Source organism: Electrona antarctica, assembly GCF_951216825.1.
Source record: "Electrona antarctica genome assembly, chromosome: 7".
Classification (NCBI taxonomy): domain Eukaryota; kingdom Metazoa; phylum Chordata; class Actinopteri; order Myctophiformes; family Myctophidae; genus Electrona; species Electrona antarctica.
In genome coordinates, this window is record NC_136812.1 from 40,031,111 (window position 1) to 40,051,580 (window position 20,470).

At 42.1% G+C, this 20,470-nt stretch overlaps 2 protein-coding genes across 2 annotated transcripts in view; one reads left to right on the forward strand and one right to left on the reverse strand.

The window, feature by feature from the left end:
- The window catches only part of pex5la (peroxisomal biogenesis factor 5-like a), a gene marked incomplete at both ends in the record, with an annotated part of 143,379 nt that overhangs the window by 101,410 nt on the left and 21,499 nt on the right, over nt 1–20,470 (forward strand). Inside the window, 4 exons of the mRNA XM_079507094.1 lie at nt 1,533–1,653; nt 2,359–2,452; nt 3,103–3,132; nt 6,638–6,739. Of these exons, the coding sequence (XP_079363220.1) occupies nt 1,533–1,653; nt 2,359–2,452; nt 3,103–3,132; nt 6,638–6,739 (347 nt within the window). The remainder of the gene's footprint in view (nt 1–1,532; nt 1,654–2,358; nt 2,453–3,102; nt 3,133–6,637; nt 6,740–20,470) is intronic.
- On the reverse strand, nt 12,620–13,903 carry LOC306927385 (eIF5-mimic protein 2-A-like; the record flags this gene model as incomplete). The annotated part of the gene is made up of 1 exon (XM_079507097.1): nt 12,620–13,903. One exon carries the CDS (start codon nt 13,901–13,903, stop codon nt 12,635–12,637), a length of 1,269 nt encoding a protein of 422 aa, XP_079363223.1. The 3' UTR covers nt 12,620–12,634.

Below are 20,470 nucleotides of genomic sequence, written 5' to 3' on the forward strand. Positions count from 1 at the left end.
ACCCATTGTAGTTATACACAACAAATAACTATAGGCTACTGCACATTCACAATATGGTCTCTTTGAATAGTCTCATACATAATGGCCATCAATTACCAAATTAAATTAAATTAAATTCAGTTCAGTTCAGTTCATTAAGTCAGTCAACCATGTGGAAATGGAAAAACATTTCTCTTAGGGTCAAGATGGAACACACAAAGCATCAATTCCCCTTTCCCACCCACGTTATGAAAGCCTTCCTCATCATTCTCAGTGGGGCTGACCTTGTGCATGTTCAAGGTAGACCAAGTCACCAAGGGATGATCCTGCAATTCCCTGCAACAGAAGCAATCATCTTAAAAAGGCATTAAGAGGAAATGGCCGATTAGTTTCCCATTTGCCAGTTGAAAAGGTTAAAGTCTATAAATGAGCCCTAATCATGCAGCCTGAGCCATGGTCTGAGTCACTCATGGCAGTTAGATTAATTACAGCCCTGGTGGGTTTATCATCTACAAGCAAAAAGTTCATGTCCTGAAAATGTGTCCAGGTGGTGCTGTTTAGATGCCTCCAGGACTAGTTATCTGGACATGATGTTTGTATCTCCATCAGTGTCAGAATTATTCTCTGACTGTGTGTTTGAGAATGAGCATCAGAACATGAATGGCCTGCAGCACCGCTCAGTACAATTTAGGCATTAGCAGATGCTTATTCAGACTCAGAGTAACATAAAGCGTGCAAGATTGGAGTAAAGATCAGAGTAATTGCACCTTAGTCAACAAACAATTGGGTAAATGGTTCAGTAAATAAAAAAGAAAACAGGTAAACATCAAACCAAGCAACTTAATACTATTTTAAATAAAGTACAAGCAAACAGCAGCACACATCTGATCTAAGTAAGGGCAAAGCATATGTGAGCATATATCTACATATATATGAGAAACATACTGTAGATAGCATCTATATACAGTAAAGTAAATACTGGTAGGTAACTAATAGTATTATGGCGTGCTAGGGGATGAGGTGAGGTGAGTTTTCAGACTGCGGTGGAAGATGGGGAGTGAGTCTGCAAGAATTGACCATTTATACCACAGCTTTCTCCACTTCATTTTATATCGTTGGTGCCATGAGCCATTTAGCCCATCATCACTGTTCACATTATCATACGACTTGGGCAATCAGGGGGCCGCTCCTTCCTTACTGAGGTCACCCTGAACCGAGGTCCCCCTCACAGATGGCATGAGGGTGATACATTGAATGTTATTGGCGTCTCAACAACAAATCATGTCATTTTTTTCTCTATTTTGTAATAGGGGGACAACATATAATAATTACTTTTATCTTAATCACTTCCTGATAGATTGTCACCCACAATCATTTGATTCTAGCTTATACCGATTCTGAACTTAGAGGGAACCTGTCTTTCCCCCCCTATTGATGACGCGTGGTTATTAACAAATATGTTTCTTTTGATACTTTTGTGATTATTGATTTTTACTCCAGAACCGATATCTGATCAATGATTGAATTTGACCAGTGGTTACTATTGCCTCCAGTCAACATCGCATCTTTGGATAAATGGGAGGAGCTGACCCCCCACCGTGAGAGAAGTGGCAGCAGAAAATGGAAGTTGGAGAAACGGCAATCGTCTAAAAATTCTTCTAATGAATTTCTATGGTAGGTATTGCTGAGGAGTGTGGTGCCCATTGTGACGTCTTTTGGATCGACAATATGCCCATATATAGGCATATATAGCAATCATAACTATAGCGCAGCCACCTTTTTGTCTCCGGCTCCACCAGGCCAAAGGCATGTTGAAAGACTGTTTTGCACCCCCTGTTATAGCGCCACCAGCAGGTTGATTGTGGCAAAACAAAGTTTTGGAACAAAATGCCTCAATTTAAGGCCTAGGGAGAAATGGCACCCTTTTCACATTGGCCTATTATTATCCACCAGGAGGCCACAATAACCTACCTGACCTGGCCGAGACCTGTGCTCCAAGGAGCACTTTTTCAGTTCTAATTATTTTTCTTTGCCTTCTGAAGTTGAGGAATAGTCTGCTTGTTTCCTCCATTTGTTTCTTTGGTAAATGCTGAAAAGGTAAATGTCACTAAAATATAAAAACTTAGACCTATAGAGGACACCACGAATGCTACACCTGACACCTTCAAAATTAGGGGGGAGCCTATTTATTTATTTTACAAAACATGCCATAGGAACTATAGTACATGTATGGTATCTACTAATTCCACAATGTTGAGGGAACTCCAAGTACAGCACAAACATTTCACTGCCTTAAATGTTGTGATAGCTGTGCTGTAAGCATGTAATAATAACACCACTGAAACCTTTGTTCTACTGTTTTGTTTTCCATTCCATTAGGTCCATAGACTGTAAAACGCAATCAGAGACACCAAACAAGAACTCCTCGGCAACACATACCAAAGTGGAGGGAGAGGCTGCCCTGGCATCTCAAGTAAGTAAAACCAGGACTCAGCATTACTGTAAATAAATATTCAAAGTAGTCAAATCAAAATCCCTCTGTACTTTAGAAGGATCCAAAGCAGATTGTTCTGACTTGTGTTTAAGCTCTTATGAAAACATAAATGTCTAGTTATGTCTGCCATGGTCACAACACATAATTTTTTTGTGGATGGATGCCAACCTCCCAGTATTATATTAAAGCTCATATAAAGTCACTCCATTGTGTGATCATTTAACTCATTTTTGCCTTAGAGTATATATGAATAGAGACGGCACCCGGGTGAAACCCTGAGGCGAAATGGACATAGTGGCCGAATTTGATATTGCAGCGTGGGCCCAAACACATGAACGCGCTGGTCCGTTGACTATCATTGTGCACGTTCACGATGACACGTGAACGCTGAATGCCTGCAATGATAGTCAGCGGCAGCACGTTCATGTGTTTGGGCCCAATCCATCCCAGAATGCACTCTGTTCCTACCCAGAATGCACAGTGAAATCGCCTCATGCGCTTTTGAGCAACTTAATGCAAGTGGATGGGAGGAGAACTCGGGTGCCGTCTCTATTCATATATACTCTAAGATTTTTGCTCTAACATTTAACGCCATTTTTGTTCTAACACATCACATTCTTCCATTTCAGCTCAACAGGCAGTATATTAGTGGAAGACATGTAAGCCTCCGTATGCATCCTTTACTGTTCTACCGAAAGACCTACGCATTTGCACCGGGAAAATAGCATCACCATTATAATAAAATCTGATCGAAAAAGTTTTTTCCAAGATACTGTTCGGGGCAGCTTTTGTGGATGCCCTAAGGCACCTTTTAGGGGAAATCCTGAGCCAACATGTCTGCATTGAAACTGTTCTTCTGTGGTGCTACAAGGTCCAAATGTTAAGCGCTTTCCTTCAGCGTTGACGGTCTCTGTGTAGGTCCTGTTCCCAGACGCCAGTATTAGATTAATCGTTAATTATTCAGTAGGCCTTACTCTGGGACCATTAGTCTGGATCTCACTGAGCTAGATAACCATACATCACCTTTTCAGTGTTCCTCTGAATAATAGATTTGGGATTAAAGATGGCTGTCTGTCCAACAAGGGGGCATAGTTATTGGCAAACAAACACAGAATTTGTTTTGCATGGGAGGTCCATAGTAGTGCACTGACAGCGATACTGTTGACAGCAGCTTCAGTTTCGTAGACTTGGCAGTGGTGCAAACACACACAAAGGGGTGTTAAATGGATGGATGATGGAACTGCACGCCAATTACTTTTAGGTGGAGATCACCGCGGGGTGTCGGTAAGAACATATGGTAGAAACAACCAATTATAAAAACTGTATTTTAACTGTATGTGGTTGTATAAAATACTAACCAATAATAAAGGAGAAATATAAATAATATACAATTATACATACATTGAAATATTAACATGAACACATTATGTTCTGTATAGTAATGGCTTACTTACTAACAGCAGTGAAATACTGTAAACTGTAAACTAAAAGCAGTGAAGCTATAGCCTATTATCTGAATAGTTTCCTCCTGGTCCAAACTAGCAGCACCATCTATAAATGTTGAGTGTGCTTCCTAAATGACATTTCACTATAGCTTTACTAAAACCTGCACATGACAAATTAAATTATAACGAAGGTTACGTAGGTAACCACAGTTATGTGAGTGATTGGATCACTCCAATATATGATAGTGGCTCCGCCTAGCGGAGGAACTATCATATATTGGAGTGATCGGCCTGGGCCGTGGCCCAGTGGTCCAGGCACCTTGCCTGGTAATCCAGTCTGGCAGTGTGCCGCGGGTTCGACTCCCGATCCCGACGGCCTTTACTGCATGTCACCCCCCCATCTCTCTCCCCATTTCCTGTCAGCCTACTGTCTGTCCCTCCATAAAAAATATAAAATAAAGGCGAAAGCCACAAAAAAAAACATTAAAAAATATATATATTGGAGTGATCCAATATAGCGCTACATAACAGCCAAATACTAAAAAGGATGTTGAGGATACTTCCCTTAGAGAAACTTAACATCCTACATGATCATTACAAAGGCTTTTTCAAGATGTGGCAACCACTCAAGTAGTGGACACTTTACCTGTACCTTTAGGTTTTCTTTGTTTTTTGTTCATGTGTTTTAATTTTGTAGTAATTTTGTTTGTGTTTCAGTATACAGAAAATGATAATGTTGAGAAGGAGAGGCCACACAATTCTTACCCACGATGCAAAAATGTATTAAACAAATTCAGGAAACCAATGACCAATGACATGATAGTCTTGCTAAAATCCTGAGGAAGACTATCTTATCGAAACGTTGGTTTCGGCCTCCTTCTCAACAAAAGTATTGGTTGAAATTATTTCGGAGATTTCCTCATTGTGTTGTATGATTACAACACAACTTGGGATTGTAGGAAGGACAAGAACATTATTTTACAGTAATATTTCCTTTCTTAATCTCATTTCACTGCATAGTGAAGGGAGGCTAATTGTTCTGTGACCTTTAGTACAGTAATAACCCAACTTCAATTAAATCTCACATATTTTGTAATTGTAATGTTATCATTACATGTATAGGGTAATGGCCAGTTTGACACAAAGTTCTCAAAGACAATTAAAATTTTTACAATTTAGGCATTTAGACTCTCTTATCCAGGGCAATTTAAGACTCATGCCAGATTGGAGTAAATGGCTATGGCATGAACCCTAGTCAACTACCCACTGTAAATGGTCAACTAAATCATGTGCAAAAAAAACAATTCAAGTGATAACTAGGCCATCCAACTTACTTCTGGCTAAAACATCTAAATAAAATTCTTAGCATTTGTGAGCAAACAGCCTAGAAAATATTATGTGTACAATTAACCAGCACATATGTGCATAGTATAACTAGCATCTATCAAAACATGATACAGGGAAGGAGGAAGTGCTAGCGGATAAGGAGGTACTGTACAGCCTGAATGAGTCACAGAACAGATTAGTCATCAGCCGCGGCTGAGGAAAGTCATAGCTATACAGAATAGCTACCACCTGCATGGAGCAGGGGCTTAATTAAATTCCTCAGTCATTGTATTACGTAGATACGTAGGTGAGCCCTGGGCTATAGATGGCACCACTTACAGTAAATCTCATAACGTGCTCCATCCAGGTGTAAAAGGTTATCAAACCATTCAAAATCATTCTTAAGTATGAATACTGCATTCTAATTCAACTCAGAGTCAAGAATGGAGAGTGGGCCAAATTGACCCACTAAATGTGCTGTTTCTTTCTCTGTGTACACTGTACCTTTAGCATGCATGTACATGGGGGAAAAAAACACTATTATTAGGGTCATTGCATCACATTCCTTTAAACAGCAAAACAAGGATTCGTGTCCGATTTTTGAAACAGAGGCCACCCGAGAATGATGTTGCATGTGCAAATGTCAAAACAAAAAGAGGCATGCAATGTTCTGAATGAAAGCCGAAGCTGCTGGGGTCACAGGACAGGAGGGGTTAATGAGCAATGGAGAGATGCTGAATGAGTATAGCATGGTGCTTACTGTACATCAAGGGGGTGGGAGGAAGGGGGCGGTGCTATATTATACTCCTTCATACGAACGTGTCGTGTACCATACCAAAAATAGACGATCTACAAGCTCACAATATGTGGAGTGATGGGAGTTTGGGATGCATTGTCAGCTCGTAGATCGTCTATTTCCGGCACGGGACACAGTCGTACGAGTAAGTATAAAGCAGCCATTAATGATGCTGACGCTGGTTATTCTGCTGGCCTTCCTAAGCATGTCAGAGGCTTTGCCAAGGCAGGGATATTCACTTCTCTCTCCGCTGGGACAGCCGAGAGAGACGGCTGACCCTGCACACTCTCCCGCCTCCCCCTCTGGCTGTGTGTACTGTACGTGTGGCCGTGCGCCTTTGTGAGCGTGTTAGCCTATACGTCCCGTATTATGATGTACCATTATTTGATATTTGTGTTATTTGAGTTTCTACATTTAATTTTATTTTTATGTGTGCATGTACTGTATGTACCACATGCGTTTGTGTGTGTAATTTTTCTATTGTTGTGTGTGTGTGTGTGTGTGTGTGTGTGTGTGTGTGTGTGTGTGTGTGTGTGTGTGTGTGTGTGTGTGTGTGTGTGTGTGTGTGTGTGTGTGCACTGTATGCTTGCATACCAGGGTCGCCTGACTAAGGAGCAGCGATGGGGCAGCGGCAATGCACTTCTATCCAGGAACCATTCCCTTGAGGAGGAGTTTGAACGTGCAAAGGCTGCTGTTGAGGTAAGCAGAGTGGTACTTAACAACGCACCTCAGCCCTGTCACCTGTCAAGTGAAGAGCACTTACCACTGTGCAGGTTGTCTCTCTCTTCAATATTATGGTGTTAGCCCAAAAAAAATAAAAAGATCCTGCTGCCATTGTTGGAGTTTAGGTTAGTTGCTATTCATTGGTGGTACAGTGTAGTGTGATAGGCCTATAGCATTATCTATTTAATATCAGAATATAGATTAGTATATAAAAAAGAAGAAATTGTGTTTTCAATGTTTGGATCAATAGTCAGGTCCCCAAATGCCAAAAAGGTGATGCCTGATGGCATTCTTGAGGAAAAGTACTTGTGCTGTTTCTATATGATTATTATGTGCTGAATCCATTTCTGCTGTATGCCGAGTGCTACGAGTCACCGTTTTGTGATATGTTTCTGCAAATGCTTTCAGAAACATATTTTAGATACTGTAGATAGATGAGATAGTTTGTAACACGGCCACCATGTAGAATATACTGTATGATCACAGCTGCAAATGCATACGTAGGCTACACTGCAACCTATGCAGTAGTAAGCATATAGCACGTACAGCATAGCACCATCCTCTGGTGCCTGTAGCATAATCTATAATTCCAGGTATCTCTGTCTGTATGTCTGTCTCTTGATATGTGTGATGTCAAAGTACTGATATCTGACTGCATGACTTCACATACTGGCCTCCAAGTACTGCACATTATAGACCCCCAACTGATAACAGCTGCTCTCACTACTCTGATAATGGGTGTAAGCTCTTTGAGGAAGATCAGAGCATTTGGAAACAGCGGCAGTATTGAGTTCACAAGTTTCCAACGATGAACCCGAAGCAGCGGGACAAAAGTCTGATATCTCCATAATAATTTCGAGTTGTAGAACTTGTAGTCCTGTTACAGTTGGGTGCCACCGATATTGTCCCTTATCATTTGACCCATTTAGGCCTGACCTCAAAATTTAAAAAAATCCTTCTAAATCCTCCAGTTTTCTGAAATAAATATTTTCACGATTTTTCAAAAATAGCAGACCTACAAGCTCGTAGCGCGCCACTTATAACAAAATGGGTTAACTGTCCTTTTGCGCAGATCACGCAAACCTCAGCAAAAAGAAAAGGACAATATCGATGGCCTCCAACTGTAGGTTGTGTTTACATTTGCGCTGTGGCGCGGTTACAATACGTCACCAGTCTCGGGTTGATCCCGCCTCTATAGTGGCCGCGTATGGCCGCATATCGCTCCGATCAGCATTTGATCGGAGTGCATCGTCTCTGCCCGAGAGAGACCAGATGGGAGCAGGAGGAGGAACTCACTGCTGCCGCCATCTGGCGGAATCAGGTTAAGGAAAAACTCCCCTTTAGTGGAAGAAACTGCTCAACTCGTGCAGAACCAGATTGACGGGTGGATGTCATGATGTCATTATTGCTGGGATGTGCAATGTAAAAAAGCTTAAAAATACATTCTAATTTTCTTCTCAAGCTTTTCTTGATGCTCTTTGGAATTTTGTTGTTTGACAGGCCCCTCTCATGATACAAGATAATGTATGGTAGCTGCCGGATTTACAGCAATGTGTTCTCTCACTCCTGTGACACAAAGTGGCAGCTTAATAGTCTGTGCCAAGTACACACATGTGCACGTTAACAATAGGCAGGTAAATAGCTCAGGTATTTTGCTGCCAGACGTATCACGTATCACAGGGGGGAAACAATTGAGTAAGATGATATGGCTTAAATTATCCTTGGGCTATACAGGTAGAGTACAGAGTACTACACTGTAGCCCTGTCATTCACTGAATATTTGTTATGAAAAATGCCAGAAGTTCTTATAGAACTTTTACCATCTCCGCCAGGCCGTCACGCCTGGGGGGGGCATTATGTTTTCACCCCTGTGAGTCTGTCTGTGACACACAGGCTGCAGTAAAGTTTCGCTTCACCAGCGGGGTGAGGGGTATACTGCAAATGCATTTTGTCACCGTTTCACTGCTACTGTTTGTCTGTCTGCCTGTCCGTCCGTATGTGAGCTAGCTGCCTTGAAGCGAGATCAATACCACTGAGTTGCCAAAAAAGCAAAATGGGTTTCTGTTCAGTGCTTTAAAGAGAATCTAGTCAAGTTCCACTCTTTGTAATTACACTGAGACCTGTCTAATATTGCACTGTGTGACAACAGCTCCCTTGGAGCCATTGTGTAAGGAAGCATTATTTCCTAGCCTGGCTTCCAGCCTGATTCGCTGCGTTCCGTGATTTGTTTTGTCACTTTGCTACTCAGTCTGGCCAGTCTCCTGTTTGACTCATATTTCATAACCTCACCTGTTACGTAGCCACATTGTTGCTGATACTTCATCAGCCAGCGCCATTCTGTCCATGCTTTTGTCACTGTTGAAAAAAATAACGCCAGTTCGAGACTCGAGAGTAAAACCTACGGTAAAAAGTGAGATTCAGTAGTACAAAACTGACGGCTGTGTGGGGTGAGTTTAGTGAATGATAAGGGTACGTTGCAGGGCAACAGCAGTGTGCAAATTGATACAACGTCAAACTGGTGTTTTTGTCCCAACCCGCACCACAGACCAATCAGAAGCCTCGGGTCTATTTTCAGTTTTGGCATGTTCAGCCCACCTTGGAGATGGGAGACTTTCCAGACTGAGTAGCGAAGTGACAAAACAAACTCACAGAACACAGCGAATCAGGCTAGAAACCAGGCTAATTATTTCTACCAATGTGATGAAATAAAAAGATAATTAGAAATGTTCTCCAAATAATAAGTTGGAGAGCTATAGTATACCTTTATTAATCCCGAGGGGGATAATTAGATTTAGCTTCACCCAGCTGCTGATGGCTGCTTAGATGATGGTCATGATGAGAACTCGGGGGGAGCCATTTAGCATATTGCTCAGGGACACTTCAACACGTATAATGGTACATTCTGATTGATAGACAGGCTCTTTACCAACTAAGCTACAGACACCCAATTAATAATGTTTCTGATTAGATACCAAGCTTTTTAGTTTTTGGGATACTAAGTCATCATATTGATTCTAACCATTGTGGAGAAAGTGTCTCAATATTTAGAGAAAGTATCTAATTATTTTTGACATAGCCTAGTAAGTCATTCTTTTTTTAAATATTAAGTCATTCTTTTTTAAATGATCATAAATACATTCACGCTATTCCCACGCCCCCATGTTCCATAGCATTGCGCTACACAACACTGCTCCCACTTCTATCTCCAAACGTGACAGCACTCCACGTGCCTCCACGCCACTCGCACGACATTGGTCTGTGCTCTGGCATTATTGTAGGCTTCTTTCACCACCTTCAATGTGCTTGCATATTTTTATTCACCAATATTACCGCCCATACGTAGATATATACAGTATAAGAAAGGCTAGATGGCTCACCCGCGCTGCTGGCCAATGGAGAGCAACGTCGCCAGAGCCATAAGGGCAGAAAACAGCCTGGTCACGTGTTTCATGTACTCGAGCCCATAGACTCCAATGCATTCTGTAAACTTCCGGTTATCCCCATTCAATAGAAGTCTATGTAGAAGAGCCTTGCCCCATGAAGTGAATGGAGTTGTCGTAACTCTGTCTTACTCTATGGCTCTGGATGTCGCTACGTGGCGGCCACCGTGCAGCATAACATTGTGTCTATGGGGCATGTACTTTTTAAATAACCATAACTTGCTCAATTTTCAACCGATTTTCAAACGGTTTGGTTTGTTATAAACATCAGAGACGTCTGTATACTTACAGTATAACGTGTTACTAAAACATTGGCCCCGGTAAGGTAGGTTATCTTAACTTAACTTCCCTATAGCCTATAAGAGTGTACAAATGTACGTATTTGTGTAAATGTATGTGCCATGCATGATAATCTATGGACTTTTAAACACATTTAAAGCCATACACGTCTAAACACGTTTATAAACGTCCAGCACTTTAATACCAATCCCACATTTGAACGTTTAAGAGTGATATTGTACTGTACGCCTTATGGATACGGCACCCGACGCCTCAAAACCGGCATCCATCCATCTTGGAACGGACACGAAAAACAAAAAAAGTTGAATAATCATCCGCGCTCCATAGAGTCCCATAATGGCCGCGATCTTTAGCGACGTTTATCTCCGAATTGAAGCTCAGATGAGGTGATATGAGATGAAGTATGATCTTAGGATGTCAATAAAAACCTTGCACATTGCTCTGGTTAGCATATTAGCGTGGTTCATGCTAGTTTAGGACCGTTTAGAGTGACGCACCATGATGCGGCTAATATTTCAGTAGTTTTTTTGTAGTTTTTGCCTGGCACAGGTAAAATGGTGCCAGTAGAAACGCCTGGCATTTCAAGTGTTTAATGTTTGTTTAGGGCAGTAAAAGTGCTTTTTATTTAATTTTAATTTTTTTTGTAACCCATTTGTTCACCCAGTGTCAATTATCTAATGTAATCAATCCCATGGGCACTACACTCCCTCTCTGCCAACCTGGGGAGAGCAACGGACTGACCTCATGCTTCCTTCAATGCATGAGGAGTCCAAGCCGCTTCTTTTCACCAGACAGGGGGGAGTTTCCCCGGTTGAACGTAGCACTTGGAAGGAATACAAGAAACCCTTATAAAAAACATTGCCCAATACCGACAGCCGGTCAGCAAGTGGATTCATGAATATATGTATTATAGACAATATTTTAGGCCAATAAAAAAAGACTATATACCAAATTTCCCACCCGTCCACCTCGACTGCTGGACTACTAGGGTATGGCAACCAGAGTAAAATAGAGTCGGGCAATTAGTCCCTTTAAATAAACAGAAAAAGCATTTTCCGACTGTCAGATTTCACTGATTTGCATTTAAACACCTTTGTTCAAAAGGTATTACTTAGGCTTGTTTAGGACCCTGGAATCTCCACACTGGCTTAGGTGGTTAACTTGTGGAGCAGGCACAGGGGGCGTTTGATGTCCGAAATGGTCACCAATACTGTCCGCTCCATGGAATATAGCATGGGTAGGTAGGTGCTAATGGTCTGCGTGATCGAGGGGGTTTGGATCTGTGCTCTCCCATCTTGGTTGGCAACGGGACTCCTTTTGTAGCCACTCAGAAAGGTTGCTAAGGTTGTAGGTGGCGTCCGCCTGGGTTCTGTACATAATTATGACCTGCTCATGTGGGACTTTCTTCAGTAGCCGATCTACATGTGAACCACAGAAGGGTGCAGCATTAGTAATGCTGCATGGTCGGCCATAGTTCTTACCGGCCATCTCTGAGGGTTTTCAGTTCCTCTCAAGGCTTCTGCGAATGGCTGCCAGGGATAGGAGTATACCGTAGGCTAAAGTGACTGCTGTACCTTCGGAGGACATGATTACGACCCCATACCTCCAGGGGACCACTAGTGATACCGTGTTTGTTCCACCCTGGAGGAAAAACAACAATACGCGTGACTTGGTGAAATAATCGGCCGGTATACTCCATATTGCGACAGTGGCGCCCGTCCCATAAACTGCCAATGTTTTGGGTTTTTTTGGCGAGTGACAGCGTCACTAACATGGAAGACAAATAAGAAAAAAAAAATCTGGATTTTTTTTTTAAGGTCACATGGCGAGAAGGCATATTCCAATATGAATGAATACATTTTTAAACCAATCAATCTGATTAGCCATGCTGATGGAAGCAGCAGCTGTCAAAAGGTTTAAACACATGGAAAGTTTGTATCAAACTGACTGATGTTTGTCACCGATTGGCTGGCGGGTGGTTTGACCAATCAGGAGGCAACGTTCTGCTGAAGCCCTTTTTCTTAAACTACGAGGAAGGGGGATTCTAGGGCTCCTGCTGCTACTGTGTTTATACAAATTGATATATTTAAAAAGGAGGAGAATAAGGATCCAGGTTGTCACGGGGCAGGATTCAGTCAGCCTCCTCTTCATCAGATTCAGATTCTTCCTCTGCGTTCTTCAGCCACTCCACAAACGTCTTCATCTGCTGGAGGAAGACGACCTTGCCTTTAGACGTCGTGTTCTGCGTACCGTCTGCGTACCACTTCAAGATGGCTTCCTCGCTCAACACGTCGGCTTTGTAGAGCAGGACGATAATCTTCTGGAAAGAGTTCATGAAGTGGATCTTGTCGTAACAATACTCCTGGATCTTCTGCAGCAGAGTGACCTCAGACAGACGCTGGGACGTGAACTCCTTCAGCAGAGGGCTGTATTGCTTTAATTGTTTGATGGCGTGCTCTGTGACCACCTCCTCCTTCTTGTTATACTCTACAGTGTTCATCACGCTGGCCCAGAGGATCCCGATCATCGTCTGCTCCGAGATGTTTGACCTCTTCATTTCCTCTCTGCTGTATGCGATGATCTCTTTCTGGGGGTCTTCTCGTGCGATCTGACCCTGCAGATCTCGCTGTAGTTCTTTGCGTTCAGCGATGAACTGCTGATTGCGGGCGAATTCGGACAGCTCCTTGAGGCCGGCGTCCGTGAAGTACTTGGAAAAGTGCTCACAGCTCCGCTTGTTGGCCGGGAACAGTTCCATCAGCCTGTTGTCCATGCCTACTTTACGCAGCATGGCGGCCACAGAGTTGATGTCCTTCTCATTGATCCACGACTTGAACAACTTCACCGCAAAGGCTGCAGAGACGCCCTCTTTGACAAGGTTTTCGTTGAACAGGCTGTTGAGGATGGAGGCTGATAGCTTCCCAATGGCCAGCAGGATGCCGGTCAGCATGGCCAGCTTGTTGCGCTCAGACTCTGTGAAGCCCTTCAGAAACAGAAGCAGCTTCTTTATCTCCTCTTCAAATCCCTTCTCCAGGTACTTGTAACGCCTGATCAATTTGTTAAAAACCTGAGCATAAGCTTGCATTGTCTCTAGGTCTTCTTGTGCCGTGAAGAGGCAGAACTCGGTCCGGGTCATGTCATCGGACAGAGTTCCACCTGGAGCCAGCATCCCACCGGCCACCAGGATGTCAAAGAGTGTTTCAGCATAGCGGCGGTAGTCGAGCTTGGCGCCAGAGGCATCAAGGAACTTTGCAACAGCTTCCAAATCAGGGCCAGTTTGATTCAAGCCTTGTACGATACTTTCTTGAAACTGAGTAGGGTCAAATCTATCTTTTTCATCTCTTTTCCTCGTTTTGAAACGATGGCCGGTTAGCGTAGGCTTTTGTTGCTTTTGATTATTCATAAAAGACTGCTGGTAGAAAATAGTTTCGTTACTTTTCGGAGGACAAAATAAATGTTGCTGCTTCGTTCTGATGTATGTGTTATCCAGAACAGCAGCAGATATATAATGTTGGCTAACATGCTGATGTCACAATGAGTCACATATATGGTGAAGTGAGCGAGGCGTCGGAAGAGGTATGTTGTCATAGTGATGTGGTAATGGTTTGTTGAAGGGTTATGTTGACATAGTGAACGTCTACCCATTCCACCATCACACCAATTATCGGGTTCCTTCAGCATCACTGCAGTCTCCTGTGGTGGCTTCACACACTGAAACTATACGTAATGATCAATGAATAATAGTAGGGACAGGAAGACGGTGAGAAAGTGAGAGGAGTACCCACAGACAATCTGGTCCGTGGCTTTCGGGGATCACTTCCACAAGCGTGCAAAGATGTCACCTCTTGTTTGAAGCTCAAAGCCCTCCCATATTGCATTGTTAGTGTACCAGCATCAGCCAGAGGGAAGGTAATAAGTGATGAGACTCTGATGCTCCAGGACAAATGGAGGATCGATGGGTAACAGTATCTCAGAGGTTCAATCAAAGGGCCTGAGTTCTGGCCTCTACTCTGTAACGGTTTGGCTGGATACTGAAAACCATTTTGGCTCCTATACGGCCGATATGAAAGCCCACAATCACATAATTTCCCTCCAAATAGCTACGTACACATACAGGCATATTGTTCAGGAATGAAAGGGGAGATGGCTCAAGATGCTTGGAAAGCACATGGATTTTTAGCACAAACAGTAGCTGCCAATCCACTCAATAATAATTATAATAAATGTAATAATGATAATGATAATGATATAATAATAATGATAATAATTTTCAAGCGATTTCAACAGAGCCTGCTTATTTCTTTAGATAGGGTGCTCCATAATTTGAGAGCATAACTGAAGAAAGCTAAATCTCCCATTTTGTCTGGATAGTGTTTTACTGCACTAGTATCTCTAGGCTCATGACTGCACATAAAACAGGGAGTCTGTGATGTAGACCTATAGGGCTCTATTTTCGTCCATGCTAAACCCCATATCCCTAAACTACTTTGTAATTTTTTACTATTATAACATTTTTGAATAGTTAAAATAGCCAATCTACAAACTCACAACGTGTCGATGTAGATTGACTATTTGAAACGAGGCGATTAGGTTTTTCCTCCCCGATCTCACACACTGGTATTGCCTGTATCTAGTAGGATTATAGAACATGTAAATAATAAAGAAATCATCAAAAAAAGACATATTTAGACACTTGGGGCTGTATTTTGAGTGTCTTAAGTACCAGGTCTTATTACTTAACTTAAGACCTGGAGGCGTGGCCAATGCTGTTTGGCCACTCAAAATAGCTAAACAGCATTGGCCACGCCTCCAGGTCTTAAGTTAAGTAATAAGACCTGGTACACTCAAAATACAGCCCTTGTTCTTTAAAACGAAAGAAAGCAGCAAATGAAAAAAATCTTATCTTTTACTTTCTCTAATAACAACCTAAAACATGAAACCAAAGTTGTTCTTTAATGGTGCCATCTAGTATAGCAGGTGTTTTGGAGTTATTTAATGTAAGAGGCTGGTCCTGCCTGCGTCACAGAAGAGGGCGTCGGGTGAGATCGGAGAGAGGAAATGAACGCCTGTTCGGAGCCGGTGTAGTCTAGTTAAGAGAAACCCCCTTTGATTTTGTTTAACCGTTTGAACTTTCAATTGACTTTTTAGGAAGACCTGTAAAAAGTACATTGTAGCATGTTCAGTGCTTCTCAAACTATTTTTTTTAATTCAACGCCGACCCCCATAACTCCTGTAAGGGTAAGGAGCTCTGACAATTCTGTGGAAAATAGTGATATGAAGGACTGTATATCATAATAATAAGTACAGCTGGTGCAGCGTTAAGCACAAAGACAAGATATTCAATTCACTGAACTCCCCTGTGACTCCGGTCGAGTATGTTTGATGCCAGTCTTTAAGTTTTTCAATCCTATCAGTGAACTCCACATGGATCAGGGAAAAGGAGGGAGAACAAGAAGAATGGAGAGAAGGAAGAGACTCGGGCTGAAAGTGTGTCACTCTGTGAAGAGTGTTTCCATTCAGTGCTGCTGTGTGGCCACACTGCATCATCGTTATCCTCATGGCGCTGATGCTGCCGGTTCCTTGTGCCATTGTGTCTGTCATCTTTCCATGTACAAACTGTACATTACCAATAGCACTGTGTGTGTCTAGTGCTAATAATCTATCTGTGCTCAAATTATTCTCCTGGTGTTTATTATTGTACCAACAAAACATACTCTCTCCCCATGCCGAATTGTCTCCACCAGGCCGAAGGCATGGGGAGAGAGTATGTTTTGCACTCCGTCCGTGTGTGTGTCCGTCCGTCCGTCCGTCCGTCCGTCCGTCCGTCCGTCCTTCCGTCCGTCCGTTACCAGCTAATCTCCGGCACCGTTAACCTGGGCGATGCCAAACTTTGCACACACACTCCCTGGATGCCAACGATGAACCTCTGCCCCACATTTTCCAGAACGGCCTGTTATAGCGCCACCATGAGGCAGCTTTTCACATTTTTTACCTAAAACTGCACTGATCTGCGTGAAACGTTGCATGCACACTCCCTACAGACCAAGGACAAACCGTTGACCTGCATTTTCCGCATCTGCCTTTTATAGCGCCACCAGGAGGCCGACTTTTGTAAAACACATTTTTTGATATTACTCCTCCAGATTCTGTCCAAAAATCTCACAAATCGTTACACAGTATCTCTATGGTCATGTGCTCAAGTCGGATCTGTCCGATATTTCATATTCCATCCTAATTGGCTATAATTGGCTTTCACAGTTTGCAAGATTGCCCCGTTTTGAACAAAAGCCTCAAATCATGAACGCAGCATGCAATTTACGTGAAATCTTTCACACATTTTCTTACTAGGCTGAGGAATATATGGTATAGGTTGATTTTTGCAAAACACATTTTTGGAACAAAATGCTTCAAAAACATGTTTATATTAATCCTAAACATTTTGCCAAACATCTCACACAGTCCTATCCTCCTGGTGGAGACCTGTGCCCAGAAGGGCACTTTTTCTAGTTTGTGATGTTTCTGGTTCATACAGTTTCATTATTGGTCCGAAGACAACTAATTATTGGTCTGTTATGACTTCTGCAGTCATAACATCTGTGATCTGATTATTAATTGGTGTTGAGTGGGTTGTGTTCAGCGATCAAAGCTTTGGGCATTGCGCATTCCTTCTGACAGTGGGCACTGGGCAGTAGCATTATGCAATCAGCTCAGCTGGCTTCACTTCAACCAAATCTTAGTTACACCGGATGATTTCACTGTTGTTCTAGCCTTGTTTCAAGTGATCTCCTCTATTCCATGACAGAAGATGCGATTTAGGATTCAGAGTTTAAAGGAGCCGTTTGTTCACAGGACAGTAGTTGTACAGACTGTCTGTGAACAAAATAACTCAAGGACATAAAATAAGCATACCTACTGTATGATCATCTTCAAAATGCAGCAAATCAGAGGGCAAAACGGATCCACCTAATTGAGCATTTGCGTAATGGTACATATATGCTGCTTTTGTGGCTTTCATACAAAAATGACATTAAATAGAGGATAAAGGGTAAATGGCCCAAGAAAGTCAGATTATCTCCTTTTTAATTCACACAGCGACTGATAAAGACAGATATTATGGCAAGGCTATAGTGTTCATTACATAAAGCTCTGATGGAAAAGCTGCAGGGTTACACTCTCCTCTAGGGAGAAAGTGTTTTACAGAGGCAAGGTCTGCATAGTGTACCCACAGCACTGATAAAGGTCTGCATAGTGTACCCACAGCACTGATCAAGGTCTGCATAGTGTACCCACAACACTGATAAAGGTCTGCATAGTGTACCCACAGCACTGATAAAGGTCTGCATAGTGTACCCACAGCACTGATAAAGGTCTGCATAGTGTACCCACAGCACTGATAAAGGCTATGATCAAGGTCTGCATAGTGTACCCACAGTACTGATAAAGGCTAGATCAAGGTCTGCATAGTGTACCCACAGCACTGATAAAGGTCTGCATAGTGTACCCACAGCACTGATAAAGGCTAGATCAAGGTCTGCATAGTGTACCCACAGCACTGATAAAGGCTAGATCAAGGTCTGCATAGTGTACCCACAGCACTGATAAAGGCTAGATCAAGGTCTGCATAGTGTACCCACGTAGCACTGATAAAGGTCTGCATAGTGTACCCACAGCACTGATAAAGGCTAGATCAAGGTCTGCATAGTGTACCCACAGCACTGATAAAGGCTAGATCAAGGTCTGCATAGTGTACCCACGTAGCACTGATAAAGGTCTGCATAGTGTACCCACAGCACTGATAAAGGTCTGCATAGTGTACCCACAGCACTGATAAAGGCTAGATCAAGGTGACTGTCGGGGCTTCATCTTTGATTAAAGCAGCACTGTTGGAGTCAAACAGGCTTCTCTTTTTCTTTTGGGAGATTGGTCTGAGCAAAGTCTTGGTTTGGAGTAAGATTGCAGATAGTTAAGATGGCGGTGCAGCAGTCTAGTCTAAAATAGAAGACATCTGGAAGGGTTCCAGTTTGATTCCACTGGTTGGTTGTAAACATTAGGAGAGGAAAACACTTTCCCCCCTCCCTTTACTTTCCTTGCAGGTGTACTCAAGCAAGACACCCACAATTTTCACAGTGTGCCATAAAGTGCCATATTTTTTGAGTGGTGTAAACCACTCCAACAACTGGCTTTGTACCCGTGTACCGTGTTTGTACCAAGAAAAAGGAGCATGGTTGCTATGGTTAGTGTGTGACGTCACTGACATAGCTGATCAGACTTTATAAGACCTTGCACCACTCAGTTCACATGGGTGTGATTTTTTAGTTACATGACAAATAGAAAAACAAATCAATTGATGCATTGCATTCGTGTGTGTTATCTGCTATACGTTTTGGAATAATTGCCCAAAATAGGAGCACCAGGGTTAATGTGGTTAGAAAAGTAGGATGAAGAACTACAGTAGAACCCTTCTCAAGGCAAATACAGGATACTGTACTACAGTATATACTGTGAGTTTATATCCCTTTACAATCTCTAGACTTAATATTATCAGTGCTCATATACCTAGATGAAATGGTCTTGCTGCATTATAATCTTTGTGTTATTTTACTATAGCTTTCAGAGCTATTGCAAAAACATTCTTGTGCTGTAGGCCTACTGTAAAAAGTATTTTAAGTGCCAGTAGATGTCCAGATACATATTTTGATTGATTCTCTTGATTCTTGGTCCTTGGCTTTTACATTGAGTGATTCTTTTTTACATTAACAATTAAGGCTTAAGGCTTTTCTGGGTCACTGCCACTCACTGGGGCTTTTTTCTCGGCTGAAAACGCCTGACAGTGCTTCCGTGTTGAAAATATTTGAGCTCTCAGCAGGCAGAGGAAAGCTCCTTGCGTGCAAGCACAAGGCCAAGCTGCTAGACTTTCCTGTTGTACTTATAAACAATTAAAAACATGCGCTGCGCTCAGGAAAAAACATCTTGGTGGACACAGGGTCTTACAGTATGTTTAAATAAGGAGTCTTTTTTTGTAATGGGCAGAGGGGTTAAGTCACCCTCTCTCACTGCTCAGAGAGGAGGGTTGTGACTCAAGTTACTCTCATATTACAGTGTAGGTAAACCGTTTAGTTTGGAGTGTGCATCTATGGAAGAACTTAAAGACATGTTCAAACAGGTTTGCTTTGACACACTTAAGATTACCTGGGTTCGGAATGACACTACATTTTATATGTAAATTAGTAGTGTACCGTAGCTTCAACATGTGGGATCTGAATCAATTTACTGATTTCATCTGATTAATGATTTCAACAGTATTCTGGAACCAGGAATTCAATGCAGCACTACAAACACTGAGTAAACTGAGTCTACCCCATAAAGTTGAGAAATTGACATGCCCGAAATAGTTTGATGTTCACCAAGAGCTGCAAAGTGCTTTAAAGTTCTGATCCTTAACACCGTTTTGATGTTAAAAATCCTCTTAATGGGCTTTCAGAACACGGAAACACTTTGACTGACAAACAGATGGTCGTACAGATCGTTCTGTAGAGCAGGGGTTCTCAACACGTGGGTCAGGACCCCTCTGGGGGTCGCCAAATTATTTTGGGGGGTCCCCAAATTATAAAACAATAATAACTTTTTTTTTGCAACTGAATAATAACTTTTTTTTTGCAACTGAATGGCTGGAAAAATGGAAATGGAGAGTTTACATAGTACACATAGTACATGCATAAACATCCTTAATGATTATATCTGGTTTCAGTATTAATTTATGATATATTTTCTATATTATTATAGGTTATTTTTGCAGTCAGTTTTGGGTCGCGAGACATGGCCAAAGTCAGCCTAGTGACATCTACTGATACAATCTTCAGATACAATGTACAGTAATAGGTTAATCAAAATGTAATACAAATAAATAAATGGAAATCAAAAGTGAATACTCAGCCTGAAAAACAGCAATTAAATCAATCAAATCAAATTA